General features: G+C 25.9%; 4 protein-coding genes and 1 long non-coding RNA gene across 13 annotated transcripts in view; 2 read left to right on the top strand and 3 right to left on the bottom strand.

Moving 5' to 3' along the window:
• On the top strand, window positions 1-14,930 carry LOC102678718 (TRPL translocation defect protein 14). Of its 3 annotated transcripts, XM_006616272.2 has the most exons (10): window positions 11-363; window positions 2,597-2,664; window positions 3,223-3,260; window positions 4,268-4,305; window positions 10,398-10,514; window positions 12,810-12,938; window positions 13,016-13,489; window positions 13,588-13,795; window positions 13,871-14,052; window positions 14,232-14,930. In XM_006616272.2, the coding sequence occupies exons 1-10, from the start codon at window positions 324-326 to the stop codon at window positions 14,498-14,500; spliced, it is 1,563 nt and encodes a 520-aa protein (XP_006616335.1). In that variant the 5' UTR covers window positions 11-323; the 3' UTR covers window positions 14,501-14,930. The 3 variants fall into 3 exon arrangements, with proteins under 3 accessions (XP_006616338.1, XP_006616335.1, XP_031366579.1); XM_006616275.2 differs by lacking the exon at window positions 10,398-10,514 and having other exon boundaries at window positions 1-363; XM_031510719.1 differs by lacking the exons at window positions 3,223-3,260; window positions 4,268-4,305; window positions 10,398-10,514 and having other exon boundaries at window positions 30-363.
• Window positions 14,840-25,986, bottom strand: LOC116185701. The gene is made up of 2 exons (XR_004150578.1): window positions 25,946-25,986; window positions 14,840-15,542 (listed from the first exon to the last, which is right to left on the bottom strand). It is a non-coding gene; the product is annotated as an uncharacterized LOC116185701 (long non-coding RNA).
• On the bottom strand, window positions 17,620-18,856 carry LOC102679111 (yemanuclein). Of its 2 annotated transcripts, XM_031510720.1 has the most exons (3): window positions 18,656-18,856; window positions 17,946-18,190; window positions 17,620-17,855 (listed from the first exon to the last, which is right to left on the bottom strand). In XM_031510720.1, exons 1-3 carry the CDS (start codon window positions 18,736-18,738, stop codon window positions 17,638-17,640), a joined length of 546 nt encoding a protein of 181 aa, XP_031366580.1. In that variant the 5' UTR covers window positions 18,739-18,856; the 3' UTR covers window positions 17,620-17,637. The 2 variants fall into 2 exon arrangements, with proteins under 2 accessions (XP_031366580.1, XP_006616339.1); XM_006616276.2 differs by having other exon boundaries at window positions 17,620-18,190.
• LOC102679250 (DNA repair protein RAD51 homolog 4) lies at window positions 19,047-20,528 on the bottom strand. Its single transcript, XM_006616277.2, has 4 exons — window positions 20,304-20,528; window positions 20,065-20,177; window positions 19,790-20,000; window positions 19,047-19,702 (listed from the first exon to the last, which is right to left on the bottom strand). Exons 1-4 carry the CDS (start codon window positions 20,445-20,447, stop codon window positions 19,199-19,201), a joined length of 972 nt encoding a protein of 323 aa, XP_006616340.1. The 5' UTR covers window positions 20,448-20,528; the 3' UTR covers window positions 19,047-19,198.
• The window catches only part of LOC102679373 (helicase domino-like), a 21,593-nt gene continuing 16,480 nt past the window's right edge, over window positions 20,874-25,986 (top strand). The window contains exons 1-4 of one of the 6 annotated variants that reach the window (XM_031510718.1): window positions 20,874-21,192; window positions 23,681-23,877; window positions 23,967-24,672; window positions 25,102-25,230. In XM_031510718.1, the coding sequence (XP_031366578.1) occupies window positions 23,692-23,877; window positions 23,967-24,672; window positions 25,102-25,230 (1,021 nt within the window). In that variant the 5' untranslated portion in view covers window positions 20,874-21,192; window positions 23,681-23,691. Of the gene's footprint in view, window positions 21,193-21,982; window positions 22,439-23,664; window positions 23,878-23,966; window positions 24,673-25,101; window positions 25,231-25,986 lie in introns of those variants that run through there. The other 5 variants (XM_006616280.2, XM_031510717.1, XM_006616278.2 and 2 more) reach the window with 5 other exon arrangements.

The raw sequence follows: 25,986 nt of genomic DNA on the forward strand, positions 1-25,986 counted from the left end.
TACACACAGAAGAGAATAGTATAAGCCGATTAACCAACCCGCAGATGCAGACCGCTTCATTTTGAGGCAGACGTCTGCTCTCTCAAGTGGTAGTTTACTGTTTTTCTGTGTAAAGATATCATCACTTTATTCTCATGTCTTCGACATATCTAACTCCGCAGTATATCGAAATGAACGGTGAAGTGTTCATGTAGTATTCGTTGTAACTGTAGACACCATTCACGTGCCAGACGAAGAATCTATCTCCATCCATACATCGACATCGACTCGAAACACTTCGTAGATTTGATCAGCAAAAAAGAGTTTTTAAACATTTATTTAATATGGAGCAGAAACGTCTATACAAATTGGTGCTCACTGGAGGTATGTTATTTTTTTTTTTAACTAATAAAAAATTCATTATCATATATTTCATGTATCGTTTACTTTACAAAACATTTATTCGATAAAATAAATATTACTTCCACATACATTTTCAATTTTCGTATTTTCGATTATTTGCGATATTTGTTGGAAAAATATCTTGGAAGGAGCGATCTATACATATACATCGATGTAAACCACGTGTTCCAACAGCTTTATAACTGTTTTAATCAATTCGTATTTTTTGCTTATCAAATTTCATTTTTACACACAAATGAACGAAAAATAACTTCTTTCCGCTGTGACAGTCATTTTACATGTAGGATGCTTTACGTGCTTATCAGTGGTGTGAAAATATTGATTGAATTCCTGAATGAAACACGAATTGTATCGTTTTACTTTGAATTTACATATATATATTTAAATTCATTTTTTTTATAATCATTTATAAAAAATTATTCATATATATGACTATATGATCACAATCATTTGAATTTTCTTTCTATAAAAATTTTATAAATACACACTTAAATTCGAATAAAATCATTATTCATTATTCATCATTTACGAATAAATTTAAAAGATTTATTTATTATTCACATAAAATTTTTAACCTTGTAAAACTTAGCAACGTGTAATTTATTTTAAGATGGATAACGCAAATAAAATGAAATAACTCGAAATGTTATAGAATGAAACATAACTATTTTAACATTATTGACGTGTTTAAATTTAAATCGAAAACATGATTTTTCAAATCATAGCATGACATCATGACAATATGATACATTAAAATTTATTTTTCTGATATATACATTCCAATTTGCATTCGAAAATTAAGTAGAACTCAATGGATCAATTTCAATTTCTATAAAAAATCTTATATATAAATAGATCAATTAAGCAAAGTGAATTTGATGTCATAAATAAAACGATTGTTCTAGAATTATTAAAGAAAGATCCTAGTAATCAATGATCTATCCTTCGATAGCCTCGAATCGAACATTCATGCCAATATAAACACTATTAACCTTTACAATTACTTTTACAATTGATTGTAATAATATTCAATTATATCTTGGATACCAATCGATTTTTTTTCAGAAATATTATTCTATTAATTATATATATATCAAATATAATAGTTATAATATATTTTTTTGTATAATAAATATTTAATAAATTTTAATAAATTGTATAATAAATTCTGACAAATTACAATACATGTACATAAATATACAATTTATATTTATAATAAAACAATATTCATAGATATTCATGTTATAATAATTTACATTTCGTATGTAAGTAATCTTTTTTGAAATTTTCAATTTACATTTGATATTTTCAAAAATTGATTTCTAGAAGCCAAAAATTCTATTGCAAATTTATGTGTAGATGGTTGGATCTCGAAGATTTCTAGCAAAGAAATTCTCACAATTCACGATATTAATGAAATCGTGTTCATGTCAACGTGTGACAATTCAAACCAATTACGAATCAATGAGCATGCAGCTGGCTAATGGCGCATGGATGGTCGATCACTTGAAATATATTAATATATACATCTTAAATGTTTCAAGAAATATTTTTCAATCGCGAATCATTTCATCCGTCAGCGTTATTCAAAGTATAATAAAAATAATAAATATGTTCAAACATGTCAAAAAACAATATTTTTATTCATATATATTGATGAAAATTTTTAAGTTTGTTAAAATCTATAGTTTTTTATTTTTCATTTTTTTTTTTTTTTTAATTTTATAATTAGAATGATTTAAAGAGATTAATTCGATTTAAAGAGATAGAAATTTGCACTGGATTTGTTGCAATCTGATTTCATTATTTGGGATGCTGATCGCATCAAAGACATTTCTATTTACGCTACTCGAGTTCAATAGCCATGCGGTATCGCGGAAGTCAAGGTTAGCGACGTCATAACCTTTTCGTTTTGCTTTCGTATGACAAGAATAATCCGTACTTTCATGCCACCACGTACCTTCTTACATCCTCTACGTTTAGATATAGATATGTCTTTTATACCATTTGTTTTACGTTATTAAATCTAATGATGTAATCAATATATATTCAAACAAAAAATTTTGCTTTCTTTTAATCATTTATTTCTTTTCAAGCATTTTCTCATTTTCGAATAATTAACCGAAATCCCAAGTTGAAAGATAAAAAAAAAGAAATGAGATGGCTTAAGAATTTTTTCATTTTTGTGTTTCAGGACCTTGCGGCGGCAAAACAACTGGACAGGCACGGCTATGCACATTCTTTGAAAACTTAGGATGGAAGGTAGGCATGTTCCGCTCTGTTTTTTATTTCGCTTTTTTTTTTTATAAATAGAAAGGTGACACTTTTTTACAAAAAAAATGTCTCATAAGTTATTCCTACGTGAGCCTTTGACTAAAAATTTGATTTAAATAAAACAAACACGCCAAACAATTGAGTACTCTCCCATTAATAAGAAAATTCGTCGAACAATAAGATAATTAGACTATATTATATAAGCAAATCCATTTATTTCATTTTGTTATTTTTGTCTAATCTTGTAGTCTTCATAATTTTGTCTTTGTAAGTTTTCGTAAGTTTTATCTAACAAAAGGATTACTGTATATGATTTTATATGCACACAATTTGTTTTTACCTTTAAAATTTGTTAAAAAATATTTTATTTATCTTCTCGAAATCGTTTGCCTTAATACAATATTTCGAAATAATTAAAATTTCGTTCGTGATCGATTAAAATGAATATAATGAAAATAAAAAAAAAATGAACTGAATATACGAACTGATTTTGGTTATAACCCTTCGATTTGGATTCGATAGAGCGCTGGTTGTCTTCTTTTTCAGGTGTTCCGTGTTCCCGAGACAGCGACCGTGCTGCTCAGGTATGCAATTACACGATAACAAATTTATAAATATGTTCAGTAGAAAGAACAGATACAGCCAAAAAACGAAAGTTTTTGGTATGAATTCGAAGCTACTCAAATATGCTTGGAAATCGTTTGGAGATTCCCCATCGTTTCTTTCAATCTTACAAATTAAAAGAATTCACAAAATTGCGTTCTTTTATCATTTTCAGATATTGATAGAAACGGACTCGGTTTCCAACTCACAAAGAATCGCTTTAATTCATACGTTTAAATTTTCGTTTCGAGCTTATTCCGTTACCTTTCGCTGTCTAGTCATAGAATTATCGATTGAGACATAGAATCGTACTAATAAGACGTAACAATGGTGATAGCATAGAAACGATTTGCGATTTTATCAGCGACGAAAGAAAACATTGGAGTACGGTATACTTCAACATCCTTTGTCAGCGATCGGAACCAGAGCTTATAGAAGTTGCATAAAATTATATCCTGATTGTGACAAACGATGAATCATCAAGTGTAAAATCAATTGATTCGAAAGAACGCTGCGCATGTATCACGAGAACCACTTATTCGACGAATACGTGCATTGTGCACGAAGTCTATTTTAGCGTCGAGATTAGCATGTCGATAATAAACTTAAAAAAAAAAAAAAAAAGAAGAAGAAAAAAAACGAAACACGTGAGAGAACCGCCACATGCAAAGTTTTTAAAAATATGAATTATCATACCCGATAAACAAACAGACAATTTAATCTCGCATACAATATATTGTTGTTGGGAGTCAAAAAAAAAAAAAGAAGAAGAAAAAAAACGAAACACGTGAGAGTATCGTCACATGCGAAGTTTTTAACAATATGAATTATCATACCCGATAAACAAACAGACAATTTTCTTTCACATACATTATATTGTTTTTTTGAGTCAAAGAAAAAAAAAGATCGATACTCTTCCAAAAGTTCTTTATCTATCATACTTTAGTTTATCAATAGTTTCATCTTTCCTCTACTTTTTCCATTTCAGCGGCGGCGTAAAGTATTCAGACCTGAACGCTGAAGAGGGTAAGTTCACTTCAACTTTTCATTTTCTACCATTCTTCTCTAGCTTTAGTCTCGCATCCGTTTCGAATACGCGTATCCGGTTTAACCTACCGCCGCATTTTAAATCCGTGTTTCATGTACTATGCGTTATCCATGCTTTCCCTTTCCTGGAATTCCGCTACTATGTGTGCCTTGGCTCGAGTTTACGACACTGATAAAAAAACACTCGCAACAAAACGTTTACGAGTCTTCTACAAGAAGAAAAATATTACCCAACTGCAAAATTTATATTTCACCGCTTTTATTATGTCTGCGCGCTTATCTTCGCCAACGAAAACTCATCTGTATCCATTTTTTTTTTTATCAAATTATAACTTTATAATTCAAATCCAACTTTTTTTTATGAAATTTAAATATGCAATGTTTTACGCCATAATCAATGGGCAAACTTCATATTTTCTCAATATATCTAAGGTTCAGTTTATTTCTTAACTTTTACAGACAAATCTAAAATATTGACTGATTAAATTAAAGATTTAAATTAATTCCTAGTTAATCTCTTAATCGTTATGATTCATCATTGAAGATATACTGCATAGTTGTATAAATTCTCGTAATAACAAATTTTCTATTATTATATTATTCTTTTTTATATATTGCTCATTTTAATTAATTAAATTATAATTTTAAAGAAATTTGAATGTTTTGAATGTTATAAAAAGTTCATAATTTGAAAACAATATAATATCTGATGAACATATATGGAATAACCGTTTAAGGAATTAAAAAAATAAATATTCACAGCTTTTTCTTATAAAATGTTTCTAACCATAATGAATTGTTTTTACGACAAATATCGAAGTTAATAACATTTTTTAATGAAAATTAGAAAACAGAACAAGATTGTCTCGCGATTATGGTGTAGTTGATACGCAAGTTTGAGGAGAGACACAATGTCAGAGCAGTATCGATCGTTGGTCCGCGCGAGCACTTCTCATACACTCCTCACATTTTACCCCTTGCCGCCGTTTAAATGTAGATATCATTGTGTATGCATCGACCGTCATCAAAACTTTTTATCAATCCGAAATCACTTTCAATAACAAACTTAAATTGTTCATATTTGTCACCTGTCCTCAACGATATTTGTCCTTCAACGATAAAATATCCGAATTGTCTTTGGACGAAATTTCAAATAGATATACGTCAATACGATAATTCAGAAATTGAGATAATATTTTAAATGCCATCGCAAACTCGAATAAAGTTTTAAAGCTTTATAGAACAAACCTACATGAGTATTTCTCGTATAAAATACTGGAAACGAGATAAGAACGGAGCTACGTAGTTTCTCGGCATCGGAAAAATTCGTAATTGAATAATAAAAAAAAGATATTTTTAATTTGAATAATAATATGCAAATAGTATGTAATAGTCAAAGTCGTATATAATAATCAATGATGATCAATCATTCAAATAAATGTATCTTTTTTTTGTAACGTGAATTTATATCAAATTACGCAATGTTACGTCATTCTGCATCACACTCTATCAACGTACTTCTGTCAAATACAGGTAAAACGTTGAAAAGGATGAAACGACGCAACGAGAAAAACAATTTTATTTTAAAAACATGAAAACGTATGGAAACGTAGAAGAAAAAAGAAAAAGATATCGCGCGCATTAAAGAGAAGAAGAATCCGTACAGTTGGTTGCGGGTGGACTAAAGAAGAATGGTCGGTGTATAACATCGACGATTGCGTAAAATCGAAACCGGCAACTTGCCAAGATTCTCGCTTCAAGTGGTCAACGCGATCGAGTCACGAGACGCGCACGGTGTTTTGGAACGATTAACTCGTATAAATGATATAAAATGATCCGCATATTATATTCATTATTTAATTGGTAATCGATTGAAATAATAATAATAATAATAATAAAACGAGAAAAAAAGGAGATCGATTTCTGTTTGACGATAAAACGAAATTCGAAGTCTTTTAAAATCTTCTAAGAAGTTTTTCTTAGAATCTTTTAAAAATCTTTTTTTAATTTTATTAGACGTAAAAAAATATTTGTCGTTAACTTGACCACAGAAATTTATCACAAATAATTAAACTAATATTTCATTTCGAGTGGACCTAATTATCAATTCATTCTGAATATTCGTTGTCTCGTCGTTGACAAAACATAAATATTTGAATTTTTATGGTTTCATAACATATAAATATTCAAAATTACTTTTTTAAAATGTTGATTTTGCATAATTATTTTATAAATATATATAATATAGATACTCTTTCAATATTCCATTCTGGGTGGCGTACTTTTCTTCGATAGGTCATCGTTAAACCCTTTCTGCTTGCCAGTAACTCATTATCTGGATTAATCATACATGACTAATCACAGTATAAAGTAATATTAGAATCAAAACTAATAAATTCAATGATCGGTATCCGAAGTACATTCCGTTAGAACGCTTTTATGTAAGAAGGATAGTTATATCCTCGTTACATAATGTACTTAATTACATTATCATAGTGATTTATAGGTTACGATTATCATAACGAATTTTCGTAAAAAAAATCTCTTATAACGTTTATCATAGAATTACCTAGTAGCTACGCACAATTGACTAGTATATATTCTTGAAATAACGCCAAAAATAACAAAAATATTTCTTTTTTCTTTTTTTCATTTCTTCTCTCGATGTTCTACTTTCATCGGCAGCTTCATCGTAACGTAATCGAACATTGAAATGTTTGCTATCTTTTAAATAAATTCAACAAATTATCCTGGTAGATAAACGATATCTGTTCGTTCGATAGCAGTAAAAATATTTGGAAAACAAAATGATCGTTTGTTCACCACTTAACCCGAGATCTACCGAGAAATTTTCATCGATTCGTGCAAATTTTCCATTTTATTTACACATCCTAGATAGAAGATTAGATTGAGACCATAAGATAATAATACATCACACGTATTACAATTATGTAACAGAAAATTGAGATCAAAAATTTCATTGAAACTATGCAATATATCTGTAACTTATCTCATTTGAAATTTGTTATTCTTTATTATCGCTATTGATTCAATCTATCTACGTTATGTTATATATATTATGAAACGTGTAATTCGTGATATATCATCCCCGATTTCTTGCCAGATTCATTACCTCATCCTATATCTAAGAGTAAAATACCAGTTTCATAGTTTTCGAAATTTCCAACAGATTATTTGACACGAAAACACGATTGTTAAATTGTTTAATGTAACTAGTCGCAGTCCAACAACGATGGCCAGATTCTTGATGCAAATTCCGCGTAGAAAATTGTATTTTAAATCATTAATAATTCTTTGTATATCTGTAAAAACATATCTTCCTTGTACTCCTTTGCTCGTATCTCTACTTATATAAAAGTATTTATCAGCTCTAATCCGCGACCTTGAAATGCTACAATCGGGCTTCCTGTAATTAAATCCTCTTTTTGGCTTCTCCTTTATTATATACGTATACGCATAATCCAAGTGACATTGATAATCGATTTTTATTATGATTGACTGCATTTATTCCAGAGAACATATATTTCGTTTAAAGATTTCTTTCAACGAAGTTTATAAAAACCGCCATAATATATTTGTGATAATGAAGTGACTAGAATTTATCGTTCTTTACCGTTATCTATGTACGATAAAATATTCATTAATTAATGTAGGTCGGTTGTGATGAGTATGCCTTATATATACATCCTTCAATTCATCGATAGACACTTCGTAATAAGTTATTTTATACCAAACATCGATTATTAATAAATTTATATTTAATGTATGCATTTGATTGTTGGATCCTCTTTATCGTCGTTACTCTACGTATATAATTACTTGGCTATGTGCCAATAATGACTTTGTCTAGACAAAGTCGTTAGTTTCATTGCTTCTTTTTTTTCTCTTTTTCGAAATAAATTTGTTCATTAAGATTTTTTCATTAAGATATTGCTATTCCCTTTTTTTTTTATTACAAAAACGATAAATTATCGTATCGAAAAATATATTTTTCGGATAATACAGAAAATATTATTTATTAATCGTTTTTTGAATCTTTTTTTACGAAGAAAATTCAAAGATTCGTAGAAGGTGAGAGTTGAAAGAGGTCAAGTGAAAGGGTCGTGCTTCAGGAAATACGATGTTGAATTTACTCTTCTCCGTGTTAGTTTTCGAAACGTCAAATACCGCATACAGATAAAAAAGTAACGTAGAAATTAAATTATATTTCAAGCCGGATCCTTGCAAAAGTGTTTAGTCTGCCACGATGATTAAACAAGTGCACCGAGAAAAACGATGAAACGAGTCATGAATTTAAAACAATTTATCCAAGAGCAACATTTTCTTCTATTTTTAAATCGTGATGAGTTAAGACAATAGAAAAACTTCGATTATTCGAATTAAAAAGTTCGATTATTTTTTTTTTTTTCATTTTTAAATTTTATGGAATACAATTTTAGCGATTGCAAAATTCTTACTATACATTATAATACATTATATATAATACATTATATTTAGTCAAGCATAATATACATTTTTTTTTTGTATGAAATATAATAAAAATTTCAATGGTTTAATTATTCGGTTTTTTCTATTTTCTAATTAATTATTTGGAATATATATATTTTAATTATCAAAGAATTTCGTTCATTGGTTAATCTATTTCTTCCTATACCTATTTTTATATAAGACGTAATTGCAAATAAGAATAATCATTTTATGTGCGTAAAAATATATGTATTGATAAAATACAAAGATCAATATTTTTATCCATAATTAGATCATGAAAAGCAATTAAACAGCAAAAATAAAGTTAAATTTACAAAATATTAATACAATTAATATTATACAAATATATATGGTGCAAATACGATTTCATTATTTTATTATCATTGAATTTAACATTGTAGCTAAATAATGAATCATGATTCTATCCAAAGATTAAACTTGAAAAATAATAACTGGTTATAATTGACAAGTTTTCCAGTTAGGATAAGATATTGCCAATTAGAATAGGTCAAATCAATTTACGCAATCGCTAAAAATCTATTTACGAATTGTTTATTTCAATTCCATATTCCATTTATAGATTTCTCTATATGTACTATATTCGAGAAAATTACATAAAAACTTTTATTAACCGAGAGCGTAAATCATTTTATAGTGATAAACGCAATTGGCTCAATTATTAAATATGATAGTTAATCTTTAAGTTGTCCAATTTTATTGATAGAATTACGAAATATTTCGAATGTTTTGGAATTTATGCGAATTATAGAGAATCGTAATAGAAATTCTTTGTTGTAAAAAGATCGTCGAGAAATGCTCGATCCGGCTTGTATCCTTTTTCGTTGACGTGAAAAAAGAAATAAAACTTGCACACTGCCATGTGATAGTTTTGTTTTCAGAAGTTTTTGTTGAAACCATATGTTTGTTAGTGCAGTGAGTTGTCGTGTAGATTTCGTTTCTCAATTTCAAACCTCAACTTTATTCTTTGAAAATTGCTTTAACTTGTTGTTTATTAAATAAATATATAAAATCATTCAAATAACAAATTGGATTATAATTCAACGATGATAGATAATTTTATGTTGTCGTGCTTACCAAAATACCAAATTATTAAATGCAGAAATAATGAATTCTTGTTCTTTTTTGGTGTTTTAAAATTTTTTGATATTGCTTTATGTTTATACACGTATACTAATTTCATCTATTAACAAATTCATTGTTTTCATCAAAATTTTTCAAATAAAATATTCTGATCGTTTTTCGATATTCGTACCTCGTTTGTGGAACCAGTGGAAATTTATTGAAAGATATTAATTGCAAGGGGAATCGATAGGCCTCGTAACACGCGGAGACAGGACGAGTTAGCGTGCAAGCAATTTCGATGACAAACGATGATAAAAAGAGGGACAGGTTATAAAATCGCGACTAACGTAACGATGAAAATCGTTCTAGAACGATTTAATTAAACTGCGCATAAGAAAAAAGAAAATCCGTGACAGGGGGGAATACATGACACAAAGGTTTACCGAACTGAAAGTGTCTTCAAGGTCGGTTGGTTCTAGCAAAGGGATCCGGGTCGCGTCCTTCGATTACGAAGTCCTCACAGCGATATTACAGGAACAGATCGGACAAAGACGAAGCGAGATGGCCGGAGGTCTTGGAAGTTGACTCTGGTGAGGGTGAGTTTTAGAAAGTCATCCCTTTTGAAGGCGATTCTAACGAGGAACAGCCTCTATTTTTTATTTTCACTAAGAAAATATGAAAATCACAGAGATTATACGCTTCCGAATTACGTTTCTCCTTTTTACTTACAATGTTGTAAGTTCTCTTCTTTCTCTTTGTGATCGTGAAATTTTTTTCCATTTCATGTAATTAAAAAAACAATTATTAAAACTAAATTGATCAACGTTATGATAGTTAATCATTTGATTCTTGACAAATTAAACATTAATAGTTTTAAGAATTTATTATAGGATATTATATTTACAAAAATGTCATTATGATTTTAAGAATTTTTCAGAGAATAAACTTGATCAGTTTTTTTTTTTTAAATATTTTTTTATTTTTTACTTAATTTTTTTTTTTTTTCTTCCTTAAAAAGTGATAATCTCTGCACGCAATATAATATCGAAAATAAAAGAGGCTAATCGTCCAAACGCCTTAGAGCTATTCGAATCGATCTCTGCTGCTAGAAATCTGCCTGTGCGATTCATCGAATGATGTCATCCTGTTACACTTGATACATTAGACATGATCATTTTTATTGCACATTTATATATACTTTCAATCATTCGCTAATTCTATATCTCTATATTTCGATCATGCTTTTGTGTATACAGCGATCGATAACCTTCGATCGATGATATGCACCTATGAGGAAAATTTACAAAGAAAAAAGATTTTTCAGATTGGAATGAGAATTGATTATTGGAATTGAATTGATTTCTTGTAAACCTTGTAATATGCCTCTCGATTCTCCTTGCTCTTAATTCAACTTTCAGAAGTGCATCAACCGTAATGTAAATATGCAATCATTCGTTGCTAGAATGTTCAATGTTATTAATCGCATCTCTGAACACAACATTCATGATACTTATCATTGTTCATCTGTAAAATCGTAAAGACGTTTCTACGTACTTAATATATTATCGGAACGGCTGTTCTTTGTCGCAGAATACCGCAAGGATATCGTATTCATGTTGGCAATACCGAAAAATGTTGAATCCGATTGCGATTTGATAACAAAAATGTCAATCATTGGGAATTATTGCTGAATTTCATTGAGGCCACTAGACGAAATTGACCATTCCATTAATTGGATTTTTTTTTTTTCAACGATCCGAGTATCGTATCGTGACAAAGACTCGAGCACATAGATTGTCTGGAATATATATATCATCTCTCTGACCCGAGTACGCAGACGATTGTCTAACGATATACGCATAAAATATTCTTTTAATAGAGGATTTTATTCAAAGAATTTTAAAAACTAAAAAGAGGATATATTTCATAAGCGTGTAAAATTGAATATTCATTTGAATCAATATGACATTGAATCGGGATGTGAGATATGATGATATGTATAAATTAGATATTATTTATAAAAATCATCATACGATATATAAAATGTCCATTTGTATTAAAATAAAATTGGACATAATTTTACCGATATTTTATGTTCAATATTAAAAAGAGTTATTCTATTATGTGTTATTTTTTATGCAAGAAATAAATATATCATTAAATATCACATATTTTAATAAAAAAAATTATCTTTATAAGACATATGAAAATTAGGTAATTTTAAGTAATTATAGATGAAAATGAACTTTGTTTAAATCTCTTCAAATTGTTAAATAAAAAGATTAAAAATTAAAAAATTTTCTTAATGAAATAAATTTTAATTTTTATTTTTTCATGATATATTTATCTTTCAAATACTATTCAAAATAGATATTATCGCGTGAATTATTACGATAATTTTAATACGTTTCAATTAATTTTAATACGTTTATATTTATATCTAAGATTTGTTTTAATTGCAATATTACAATAATATCGAGAAAGAGGCAAAACATACATATATATACATATATATATATATATATACACATATTTATACATATTTAAAATATAAAAATTATTTTTTAATTATTTATTTTATTTAAAATTTATATTAATCATCTCCTTATGCTTGTAACAGCGTTATATATAGTGATTCTCTGAAAGAAATATTAATATATACGTGATCACTTACACAACAATAAATTAATGCGTATATTCAAAATAATTCATAGTTTGCTATTATGCAATAATTGTGAACGCGAAAAAAGTATACAGCTAGATGTGATCAATGAGATAGTTTCATGCGTAAAAGTTGATTTGTAGGATAAAGAAAACATCAAAAATAGTTTTATTTGTTGTATATTAAATGATTTAATATTTTAGGCATAATTTATCTTGATTTGTTTCAGGATTTAAATTTCAAGAGAATCTTTTACGTACGATGATACAGATAGAGAATACGTTCTTCCAGCTAGGTGACAGCTGTACAAGAAATTGTCTTATTATCTGTGATCGTGGTGCCATGGATGCTTCTGCATGTGAGCAAATTATAAATTTTTATTTTCCTTTTTTTATAATTAAATTTTAAAATTAATTTTTGTCTTATTCAATTTAGTTATTTCAAAGGATAAGTGGGAATTACTGATGGCTTCGAACGGATGGAATAGTGTCGAACTTCGAGACAATAGATATAATCAAATCATCCACATGGTTTCAGCGGCAAATGGTGCGGAAGAATTTTATTCGACGGAAGAACATGCATGTCGATCGGAAGGTGTCGAATTAGCTCGGGAACTCGATTACAAAGCAGCCGCCGCCTGGGTCGGACATCCTTACTTCGATGTAATAGACAATTCGCAGGATTTTGAGACAAAGATCTGTCGTATGATCGAATGTGTGTGCCAAAAACTGGGTATCGATACTGGAGATAGATTACGAGCGAGTAGCAGAAAAGTCAAGTTTCTTGTCAAAGATCCTTTGCCACCAGACTCTGAGTTTCCACCGTTTCAGGACTTTGATGTTGTCCATAACTACCTCCAAAGTAACAATCCGAAGATGCAAGCTCGTCTTCGTAAACGTGGCCAAAAAGGTGTGCAAACAAATATAATTATTATATGACTTTTTTAATATTAATGTTATTTATATCAATAATGTCATGTCATATTATAAATAAATTTAAATTGACAGGTCACTGGTCTTATATTCATACGATTCGACGTCCAAAAATGTGTGGCCAAGTGATTGAAGTTAAAACACAACTGACTCATCGAGATTATTTGAACATGCTCGCTCAACGCGATGATTCACATTTCACCATTTTCAAACGTCGACGTTGTTTCCTCATCAACAATCAGTATTTCCAATTAGATATATATAGAGAACCCGCTCATCCAAGGTCAGAATTAAAAAATGCTATACATTATGTAGTAAAATAATTTATTATTATATATCATATTTAACATGATTATAGATGTCGAGGATTGATGCTGCTTGAAACGTACACAGCATTATCAGGAGATGAACTTAAGAATATATTACCACAGTTCCTGACAATCGAAAAAGAAGTCACTGGAAATCCAGATTACAGCATGTTCAATCTTAGTCTACGAGAAGAATGGAACAATACCAATAAATATTGCCATAATTTACATGGTATGTATAGAATATATTTTCTTATTAGCTTATAGATATGTATAATTATTAAATTATATAGATTTTTTTAATGATAAAAATATATGCATAAGGAATAATATGCATAAAGAAAATTATTCGATACATTCTTTTTTGTATAAATGATTTTTGTATAAATCAGTCTCTTAATCTTTGCATAGATTACGCCCTTGCAGGCTTGGGAGAATCTGGATCGACAGAAATTAAAAATATTTGTCCTTCATCGAGTAAAAAAAAAATAAGCGGAGTTGATCATTATAGAGTTAATGGTATAGATAAAGTTGTAAATGGCGTACAAAATGGCGTTCACGATGTTACGAATAGTAATATGACATTTGTCGAACGAAATAGCAAAATAAAAAGTAATAGTCAAGAATCTAGTAGTTCTACTACTATATTGAACGATGATTCTAAAAATAAAAGAGTATAAAGAGATATAACAAAGATAATTTCGAATTGATTGTGTTAGACAATGATAAAAAACCAAATTACTTAAATAATTTAAAAAGAAAATTAAATATTTTATTGGCACTGACTTAATTCGATCCAAAATTTCGATTCTAAAACTTATAAATGATGGTAAATTTATAAACTATAATACCTCTTTTCTAATTAATCTTGTGTGCATATTTTAAAGATACTGTGTGAAATGTATTTAATAATTCGACTGTAACTTATTTTTTACCGATCTGTTTAACAAGTGATATTGATTAATATACTAAGCATTTTTACATTTAAATCATTTCATTTCACTTTTCATCACTATTTCATTATTTTATCTAGAGTATTGTAGTATCTTTTTATTTAAGAAAATTACTATAAATAATTCTGATACAAAATACACGTAACACGGAATATACAATAAATAAATATTAAGCTATGTAATTATTTAAGAACATACGATCTGTATGAATACTTTCCTTTAGAAATGTTTAATATTATCTTAATAGAAAAATAATATTCTGCACTAAAATATGAAAAAATTTAAGTTTATAAATTGTAGTGTAGAAAACAAAAAATGTTGTCCATATTATAAACAGATATGAATTTTAAGTAAATTATTATTAGTAGTCTGATATAAAATGTCAGTATAAATCTAATATTTTACTTATCTTTTAATGAAAATATCAACAAGTAATCAAGAAAAGTATGGTTTAACGATTATACTGTTCTACAGTATTGTCAGAGTTATGTATTATAGTTATGATAAGAATTTTGTCAAACATACTTAACAGGTGTTTCCATAAAGATTTATTTTAAATTCAAAATTCTTTATCTATTGGAAATGCTGTTGGGTTAAATAATAATATCAATTTTTGAGTTGTAGTCTTTATAAAGAAGATTATTATAAGATTATAAAGAACATTAATTTTAAATTCATTATTAAACGCTTATTATTTAATTTAACAGTAAAAATTGTTTCATTATTGAACATAACTTAATGAACATAAACTGTGATGGTTATATATATACTATATATATATGCTTATTTTACATAGAAACATTTATCACAAATTTTACTATTATTTAGAGACAAAGTGCCTGTGAGATGTTTAGTCGCAGAAGTAAAAAAAAAAAAGAATGATATATAAATATATATTTTCGATGGAAGATGCAATAATCAGTTATCAATGCACTTATACCATACATAATTGATCTGAATTCATATTGTATTCATGTAATATCGTAATAAAATGTCATGTGCCTATCATTTTCTGTATTTTGAGAATTCCTTTTCCTCTTTGCTTATAAATAATTAAATAATTAAATGTTAATCAAAAGATTTATTAGATTATTAGAAAATTTTATTTTCAGATTAAAACTTGCATTTTCATATGGTATTAGGAAAAATATAAAAATCAATAATTTCTTGATCATTGAAATTTATTGTTACTTTTAAAACATTTTTTCATAAACTTAGTACTAATAAAAAGAAAAACTTATAAAATATAATATTTTTCGAATTTTACATTTGCTTTTTAGATTAATAAATTCATTTTTTTTTTNTATATATTTATTAAATTGATGCATATAAAATCATTTTAGCAAATAAAACTCTTTTTTTTTTTGAAAAATTATATTTTTTAATTGAAGTAATTTTCACATGATTCTATACACTTTTCTTAACAGTTTTATTGTTAAATTTTTAAAGTTATCTATTTATTTTTAAGAATTATCTATTCTAGAATATCAAATCTTTGAATGCAAATGTATAGTTCTTTTTACAAATTATTTTAAAAAGAACTTATTAAATAAAAAATTATCTAAACAAAATATAAAATATTTCTAATTCTTTTGCAAATATTTTTATTTTTATTTTATTTTTAATAACTTTCATAATATATTTACCAAATTGAAATCCTAATTATTTATGACAATGATATTAATCTATCAAAATTAAATTTTAAAGAAACGAGTTAGATATTTCATACATATCAATTTTATATATATTTAATGAAATTTAAAATGTATATAAAATATACATTTCTATAATATACAAGAACATAAAAAATTTTAATAAAAATATTTAAATGGAAAAATTTAAAGGCAGAAATTATATAATATTTCATTGATGAAATCAAAATTAATAAACATTTATATTTCCATTTTCCATGAATTATAGAATTATAAAGTCCTATTTTATATCTTATAACATTATGTAAAAAATAATGCATAGTGGAAGCGTAATTGTTTTTTTCTTTTTTCATATATCATTGTTATAATTGCATAATTATTGATACCTAAATTAAATATTAAATACTTATCAAGAAAAAATATTAACAATATTGTACATAACTTATATAATTCTTTTTTTACATACACATCACTTTTATATGGATAATTTTTATTCTGTACATTAAACAGTATCTAAAAATTTTATTAAAGCTGTAATGATATTTTATATAATATTTAGGTAGAATATTTATTTCTTACTATTTATAAATTCTTCAGAATTCTGATAAAAGAAAACTTTTAAATAATGGTCTCTTTTTAAAAAGAGATATATAGACATATAATTAAATTACATAACAAAATATAAGAAGACATGTTTTGTTTTTCATGGGCAAGTTACGAATACCAAGTATAAATAGAAATATATTTATAAAACTATTTGCATGCAAGACATAATGAATTATGATTCACTTATACAGGTCCCTGGAAGTATTAATTATACAATTAAATTCTATTTTTTATATACATAACGAACACTTTTTTTAGAAATATTGAATATTAAATAATCTTGAAACTTTCATGAATTTTGAAATAGGCATAATCTGCATATATATTGTTCTTTGCAAAATTTTATTTGGAAGCATATATTTTCATTTCATTTTATTTATTTATTTTTTTAATTTTTTTATTCATATATAAAGAAATGATTAATTTTTTAGTTTGCTCTTTTGTTTATAAAGCATTTTAATTCTTTTTGATTATTATTTTTTATGCAGCTTATAATCAATTCCATTTGTATGAATTCATTTGAGTTTTAAAAGTTATAAGTTGTTTCTATTTCAGAGCAGCTAATTATATGTTAATATTACTTATATATATTTGATATAATTACATTTACCTACTAATAGCTTTAGCTTGTTGTGCTTTGTACATTTTTAAAACTTTCTTGCTTGGTATTAAAGATTGACTTAATCCTGGCCTCTTCTTACGCCTATTCATTTGATTATTTTCTTGATCTATTTCATCATCATCATTAATAGAAACTTGACCATTATAAGGAGTTTGACAAATAATTGTTTCTTGTGGTGTTCTAATTGTTTCTAATTCAGTTGCTGTACGATGTAAATCAGAATCATGTGCAAAAGTACAATTATGTCCAAACCGGCATCTACCTTTCCTATAATTCCAACAAATTTTTTTACCATTTATCATTTTTGTATCATCAAGAGTTGGAGTCATTTTCACATGTTTTTCAAGTATTGCACTTTTTGCTTTTTCTGCTTCAACAAATGGATTTGAGAAGACTGAAGTTTTCATTGTAGGTATGCCATTAAAATCTGGAGTTGGTAATGGAAGTTTTTCTTTGGAAGCTGTTTTACATATTTCATTGTTTTCATTATTTTCTTCTTCCTCATCATCATCTTCTTCTTCTTCCTCTTCCTTAAAACTAAGAGTTAGGCAATATCAGATTACAAAGAACAAATTCAATTTGATGTGTAAGTATCAACTGTGATTAAATATTCTTATATATGAAAAATCATATATGTAAATATATAAATCACATTAATAATGAAAAATGTATATGTAGAAATGAAAAATATTATATATTTTATTTAATAAAATAAAATAATATTAGAATAAAAATAATAGCATAGATTAATATTGTAGAACATAAGATTTATGGAATAAATATATCTTTTTTAATTTTTATTTCATAAATATAGATGAAAATATATAAAGCTATTTGTTTTATAAAAAAAGAAACATACCTTTGTGCAAAATATAATGTTAAAGATGTAGTAATAATAATTCATTTTAAAAGTTTAAATTTCTGTGATTTTAAAGGAATTATAATTATACAAAAGAAGAAAACAAACAATAGAGAAACATGCTTGTGATAGTGAAAGCTTACGTGTTATCGGCATCATCCGAAATATCATCGCTATTACTTTCTGAGCTTGAGGAAGTTCCATAATCTGCAACCAAGGAAGCCATCGTTCTTACCAATTAATTAACAATATACTCTAACAAACACTCTAATCTAATATAACCATTATAAACTGTTATGCTACTGTTCACATTATATAAAAATATGGCAACACTGCAATACTTACGTCACCGGAAGTTATTGACGATATTCTTATATTTTTGAAATTAGCGGTAAACATAAACTTTTTATAGAATTATAATAGAATTTTAGTATAATTTTATTATATTTATATACTATATTAATCAATAATAAAATTTCAATGATCAAATAAGATTAAAATAACATTAAAATTAATTAATTTTATTTATAGATATTATAGATAATTTATTATAGATAACATTAATTGAATATCTTATAAATAACAAAATTCATATAGCATATAATATATTTGAATATTTATTTATATTTATACTGTTGTACAATTTTTAAAAATGAAAATAATAAAAAATCCTTATCTACTTAATATTATGAACATGAAACACCAGAATCATTTATAATTAAAGTGCATGCAAGATCTGCTTCTAATTGAAAACTATTCCAAATTGAAATTTTTCTGTTTCCAAGTTCCTGTTTTTCTAATAATAATCTTGTATTAGGAACATGTGCCCAATATTTTCCTAAAGTAGGATTAATTAGAATATCATTAATATTTTCATTTGAACTTGCACTTGTTCCTTCTTCATTAATATTATTCCATTGACTAATTAAATTAACACTAATAATTGACAAATTAAATTCTTTAGCAATAAAATGACAAATATTTGCTAGATGATTTAAGATAATTGTTGTTTTATGATCTTTAGAAAATTTAAAAATTAGTGCTGGTAAAGAATCAATAATTATAATTCTTGTACGGCATTCTTCACTTTCTTCTTTTAAATTAATTGATAACCAATGTAAAACTTTAAGTAATTGATGTATATTATATACACAACATACTTTGATACGTTCCATAGTTTCATTTATAACCTAGAATTAAAATAAAAATATATTTTGCTTAGCAATTTCATTTTACTTATTAAATTATTATTATAGTATTATAAAATATATACATACCTGCTTATTATAATTTTTCTTTAATAAAATTTGTTCTATTCTTGAACCACAAAAATCTCTTTTTGTATCAATATATCTTACAAGATTATTGGATTTAAGTGCAATATTAATTGCAATTGAAAAACATAATTGTGTTTTTCCACTTGCAGATAAACCACATATTTCATATATTTGACCACAATATAAACCACCTTTTAATAAATTATCTAAACTAATCAATTAAATTTAACATTAATTTTGAATTCTGAATATTCATATTTAACATATTTATATACCTTGATAAGTTTGTAGAAATTATATTTTTTTCTTCTATTTCAAATAATTGAAAAGCATTTTTAAGTAGACCTCCATACTTTTTACAAATATTTCGCTTAATTTCAATTATGTCCTATAAATTATTAACCTATTTAATCTTGCAATTAACATTTTGCAAAAATTTTTTATATAATATATTTAATTTTAAAATTTTCATTTATATTTTTTCTTAATAATAAATCTATATATGTATATATACCTTTAATGACAATCCTGTAAAAGATGCTAATTTTTCAGAATCTTCATCTATAAATTGTATAACAGTACAAATATGTTTATGTTGTAATTGTTCTATTACGATGCTTGATAATTTCGAATTTATAGCTGTATTTAGTTTAGTCATATTTATGATAATTGATATTCTAGTCACACTTTATTTATTATATATCATACTTTTTCAATTCCATTACTTTCTTTATCTATTATTTTTAAAATTAACTAATAATTAAAATTAATAAATTTCCGGAAAATTAAAACTAGCTTAATCAATATAATAATATAATAATCAATCTTTTATAAATTTATGATTAACAGTGCAGATAATTAATAATTATGAAAAAAAAATAATTTAATTTTAAAATATTTATATAAAAATTTACATTTATTCTATATTAATTTAATAAAATTTTTATCTTTTTCTATTTATTAGTAGTAGTAAGTTTCAAATTATTATCGCGTATACTACGTAGATCAATGTAAATATAACGGTGGTACTCAAAAGATGATGCGTTGAGTATCGAAATGACCTCAGCGTCATTCTTACGATTGTACGTATCACAAACAGGTACTTCGTTAAACATAGTAGAATCAAGTAGAATCAGAAAAAAAGATTATGAACTCAAATGTATTTAAATTTCACTTTTTATTTAATTATGATTCATATACGATATATTCTATATATAATTATGATTTACTTTGTGAAAACTTATTGGGACTTTATCATTACATTTAAAAATGTGTCTAACATACGTTGTATTACGAGAAATTGCGCATGTGTTCAATATATAGATAAATATTTCTTTGATTTTGGTTAGAAAATACACAAATTCATAAATATAAGAAGATACAAAATGAAGATCAACAAAAATGTAAGTAAAAATCTCCTTTTTTGAACTTATACTTGCTTATATTTTTAATATTAACGATTATAACAATTGTGAGTAGCACGTGGTATCTTTAAGTGTATGTAACGCGGCAACCATATTACATCAATTATAAAATATCAAAATTTAGAATATATTCTAATATTCTTATAAATTTACTTTATAAAAAATATATAAAACATTAAATAAAAAATTTTTTTTTATTTAAAATAACAATTTATTGAAAGATAAGTTTATTGAATAAAAAAAATTTATTTTTTACATAGAAAATTATTTTAATTAATTAATTAATTTTACAAATAATAATTATAATTAAAAAAAATGAAAAACATCTAATTTTATAAACACGTGATGCATAGTTAATTAAATGAAAAAGATATATGAAAATAGATACATATATATAGTTTCATGGTATTAATTTATTTTGACTATAAATTGGATCGAAATATTTGGATAACGGCGATCCCAGGAATGTAAAGTGATGTAATACTGTATGTAATGTATGCCTATATTTGTCGATCGTATATACCATTATATAAAATCATTATGGAAGAAAAATAATAATTTATTTTTATAAAATCTTTTAATTTCAATATTAAATTATATAAAAATATTTATTTTATGAATACCTCGTAAAAGATTAATTATTTTGCAAATAATTTCATTAAACTATTTTATTTATCTCAATAATGTTTTTTATACATTAAATTCTTATCATAAAGAAATAAACTGTAATACTCTTTTATTAATAATTTTCATATATTAGCAATACATATAACAATAGATTTTGTAAAATGTATATCTACATTCAGAAATAATAGTTGCTGATTTGATTTGTTAGTCGGAAAACAAGTCCTTTTAATATTTTTACCAGTAACCAATCAGGAACGTTTAATACTGCCACGTTGCCAAGTATCCGGTTACATTTGACCAATCGCAGATTCAGCACTCAGTTGAAGCGGCATCTCTCCGTGGCTTGTGTAAACGTGAAGTAGCAAGCAGCTCACGATCTGGTCGCGGTCGAAATTTGTCGGGAACCGTCGCCATGTTTAGAAGTGTGTGCGTCCTTGAGCGAGTCGAGCGACAATGTTCTGTAAAATATTAGATATAGCTCATGCACTGTATATTACGTGAAGTACCTAATTACAATTTAATGCTCGTCGATCACGAGTGTAATAATTATTTTCGTGGATGGCTCACCTACATTGCAGAATTTTGTGATTACAGTATGGTAAGTCCGCCCTCCTATCAGACCAACGCCAACATGGCGGACGAAAAATTTCCTTTGTATCGCCGCGAGGCTCCACTGACGCAATTGTGAAAAATGTATTCTTTCGGAAAGCGAAACACTTCAAAAGATCGAAAAACTTGTTTTTTATCATCAAAAAGTTTAACTAATAGACTGGTGTAACAATTATTATTATTAGATTAAGATAAATTGACATTTTTCTAATAAGAAGACTTGAACGCCCTGAATGCTTGATATATTGGACGTTTGCATATTCGTTGCAATCTTTTGATATTCTAAATGACATTGTTCGTTTCACTATTCAGTTGATTGTAGATACATTTTTAAAGTTCATGCTGTTATATTTTGAAGGATATTTTTTCTTTTGCGCAATACGCATGTTTTATAAATTCCAATGTGGTGTATCAGTTGTGAACGGAGAAATTTTGATTTCGGCGCTTTTTTTACAAATCAATTAACATTCTCATTTTGATTCATTGAAATTATTTTACTTAGAATAAGGTTGAAATGTATATATTTGACCTAAAATTCGATAATAAATTATTCATATATTTTAAGTAATTGAAAAATAAACTTATTACCAATCTGTGAAGCTTTAATTTCTTATTTTTTATATATGTTTTTCTTTAATTATTAATTTTATATGTATATTTTTTTAATATGAAATAAACATATAATTGTCAAAAAAATGTGCAGTTTAATATAATATTGCATACAATTGACAAATTGAAATTATTTTTCAATTTTTTTAATTTTTAATTTGCTCCTTTTGTTTGTTTTCATTTGTTTTTTTTTTTAATCTAAAATAGTTTTTTTTATATTAATTTAATTTAAAGAAAAAGGTTTTTAAAAATTCTTTTGATAAATATAAGATATAAAAAAATATTTATATAATTTTTATTATTTTATGATCAAAATTAAAAAAAAACAATATTTAATCATTCTTTTTATTATAAAAAGTATAAATATTTATTATTTTAGGTTTTTCAAAATTTAATTATAAATAACTTAAATTTAAATTTGAACTATGATAAATAAAAATTTTTATGGTATGTTTAAAATTATATTTAAATGATATATGCATTGTCAATATTGAAAAAATTCTAATATGTATTTATTTTATTTTTTTATTAAAAATTATTTCATATAGAATTAAAATAATTTTTATCTTTTTAATAATATTTATATAATTTAATAATATTTATCAGTAATTTGTTTTAATAGTGTAATGTGTAATGAGTGATAAGCAGACTGCACCTATTTTACCGCCCCTTAATGGGGGTGGAGGAAGCAATGGAAGCACAACTCAGCAAACAGTTAATCTGCAACAAGTTCTTGCTACTGCTCAAGGACTCAATGTTCTTACTACAGGTGCTGGACAACAATTTGTTATTACTTCACAGGTTCCTGGTCTTACACAGGTAAATATCTATAATTATCTATAATACCTATAATAAATATCTAAATTTTTTAATGAATATAAATTAAATAATTATTTTTTTAATCACAGGTTATTCCAAGTAATGCATCAACAAATGCAAATATTCAACAAATTGGTGTTAATATTAGTAGAATTGTTAATATTAGTGGTACACCACCACGTGCAAGTAGTGTGGGAGTTGCAGGTGTCAGTAGTTCACCTCTCACATCTCCTACCCGTCAAAGTTCACCTAAAGTTGTTTTAGCAACATCTCCAAAACTTGTTCGTACTTCTATTAGAAATATGTTTGTTGCACCAACTTCTCAAGCTTCATTGCAGTCACCACCTGCAAGGAAGAAATTGAAGTTAGCAGATTCCACTGAAAAATCTACTATGATTGCTGATGATACAATGGGTTATAGAAGAAGAATTATGGAACATAAAATGAAAAGAATGCGTGCAATAAGAGAAAAATATGCTGAAAATGCATCAGAACTATTCTTTCTACATGCTGGAGGCAATATGATGGATTTTCAAACATGGAGAAAGAAACCTCCAACACCTCAATACTTGCATTTTTTACGGCAACATAGATTAGATCCAGATGATGATGATGAAGATTTAACAGCCCCACTGCCAGCAATATCAGAAATTCCATTAACACCAACTACAACTACTGTTTCTACAATAGTTCCTGTGAATCAATGTACAGAAGTAAAAATTTCTGGAATCAATGTTGCTCCAGTTGCAGTATCTACAACATTGCCTGCTGCAGTAGCCCAACTTAATCAACAAGGTAATTATATTATTATTTTAAATATATGTAATAAATTTGATGATTTAAACAAAGAAAAAAATACTAATAATTTTACGAATTTCTAATAAAATTTTATATTTAGTCAATTATTTTTCTTAGAATGCTAGAAGGCACACCATTTATATTTATTTTTTTAAAAACTGATAAATTAGAAAGTAAAAAATGATTTCTATTTATGCATAATGTATTAAGTTTAAAAAATATATATTTTGATTAATATTATATATTTATATATATATATATATTTTGATTAATAATATATATTTAAATATATTTTGATTTGTTTTATATAGAAATTATAATATTAATTTTTCCTTTTTGATAGATATTTATTTGAGAAAATGGAAAAACAATTAAAAGTTTTAGTACATATTTTACAACAATCAAAATAATTACTTTGCATAATAGGACATGTACCAGGTAGGCCTCAAGGGGGCCGCCATGGCATGGTGTTTGCCTTCAGACCAGCAATTCAGTCTTCACCAGTCACTGCTCATCCTCCACCTACTTCTACTCTAGCACCCACGCTCATTATAGGTGATTACTGCAGGCTTATCATTTGATGTTTAGATCCATTAATCTTCTTTATATAGATTTCTATATAAGTTATCTTTGTTGCTTCTTATCATATTTGCATATAGTTTCTTTTTATGCTTTCTTTTAATGCTTTTCATGTTTTCATTGAATTAAATTCAGAAAAAATGAAACTTAAATAAAAATAAATAATTAATATGAAAATTATTTTCACTTTATTAAAATTATTTTGCATTATTAAAATTATATATAGTTTATTATAGATTTAATTAAATAATTTAGTGTAATTATAATTAATAATGTTGTTTTTTATAATTAATAGTATAATAGCATTAATAATATTCTATATTTCTTAAAATTAAAAAAAGCAGTGATTTTTGTTTAAAACAATACAATAAGAAATTTTATTTCATATAATCTTTTTTTAAATTCATTTTTTATTATATTCATATTTCATAATTCATACTCATAGTAATATTTATATTTGAGAAATTTTTATTATATTTATATTTATGTTAATAATTTAGATATTATGATTCTATGTTTTCTTTAATATTTTACAATGTTATAGAGAGACCATATAATCCCACAATAGACGGCTGATTCAAATTTATATATTTTGGAACAGTCCACTCTGTGTGGGAAAATTAATTAATTCACAGCTTATGTAAGGTTGTTTAGCATTATGCTTCTCAACCTAAGGGCACTGTTGATACACATATATATATATATATATATATATATATATATATATATAAA

Source organism: Apis dorsata, unplaced genomic scaffold, assembly GCF_000469605.1.
Source record: "Apis dorsata unplaced genomic scaffold, Apis dorsata 1.3 scaffold_256, whole genome shotgun sequence".
Lineage (NCBI taxonomy): Eukaryota > Metazoa > Arthropoda > Insecta > Hymenoptera > Apidae > Apis > Apis dorsata.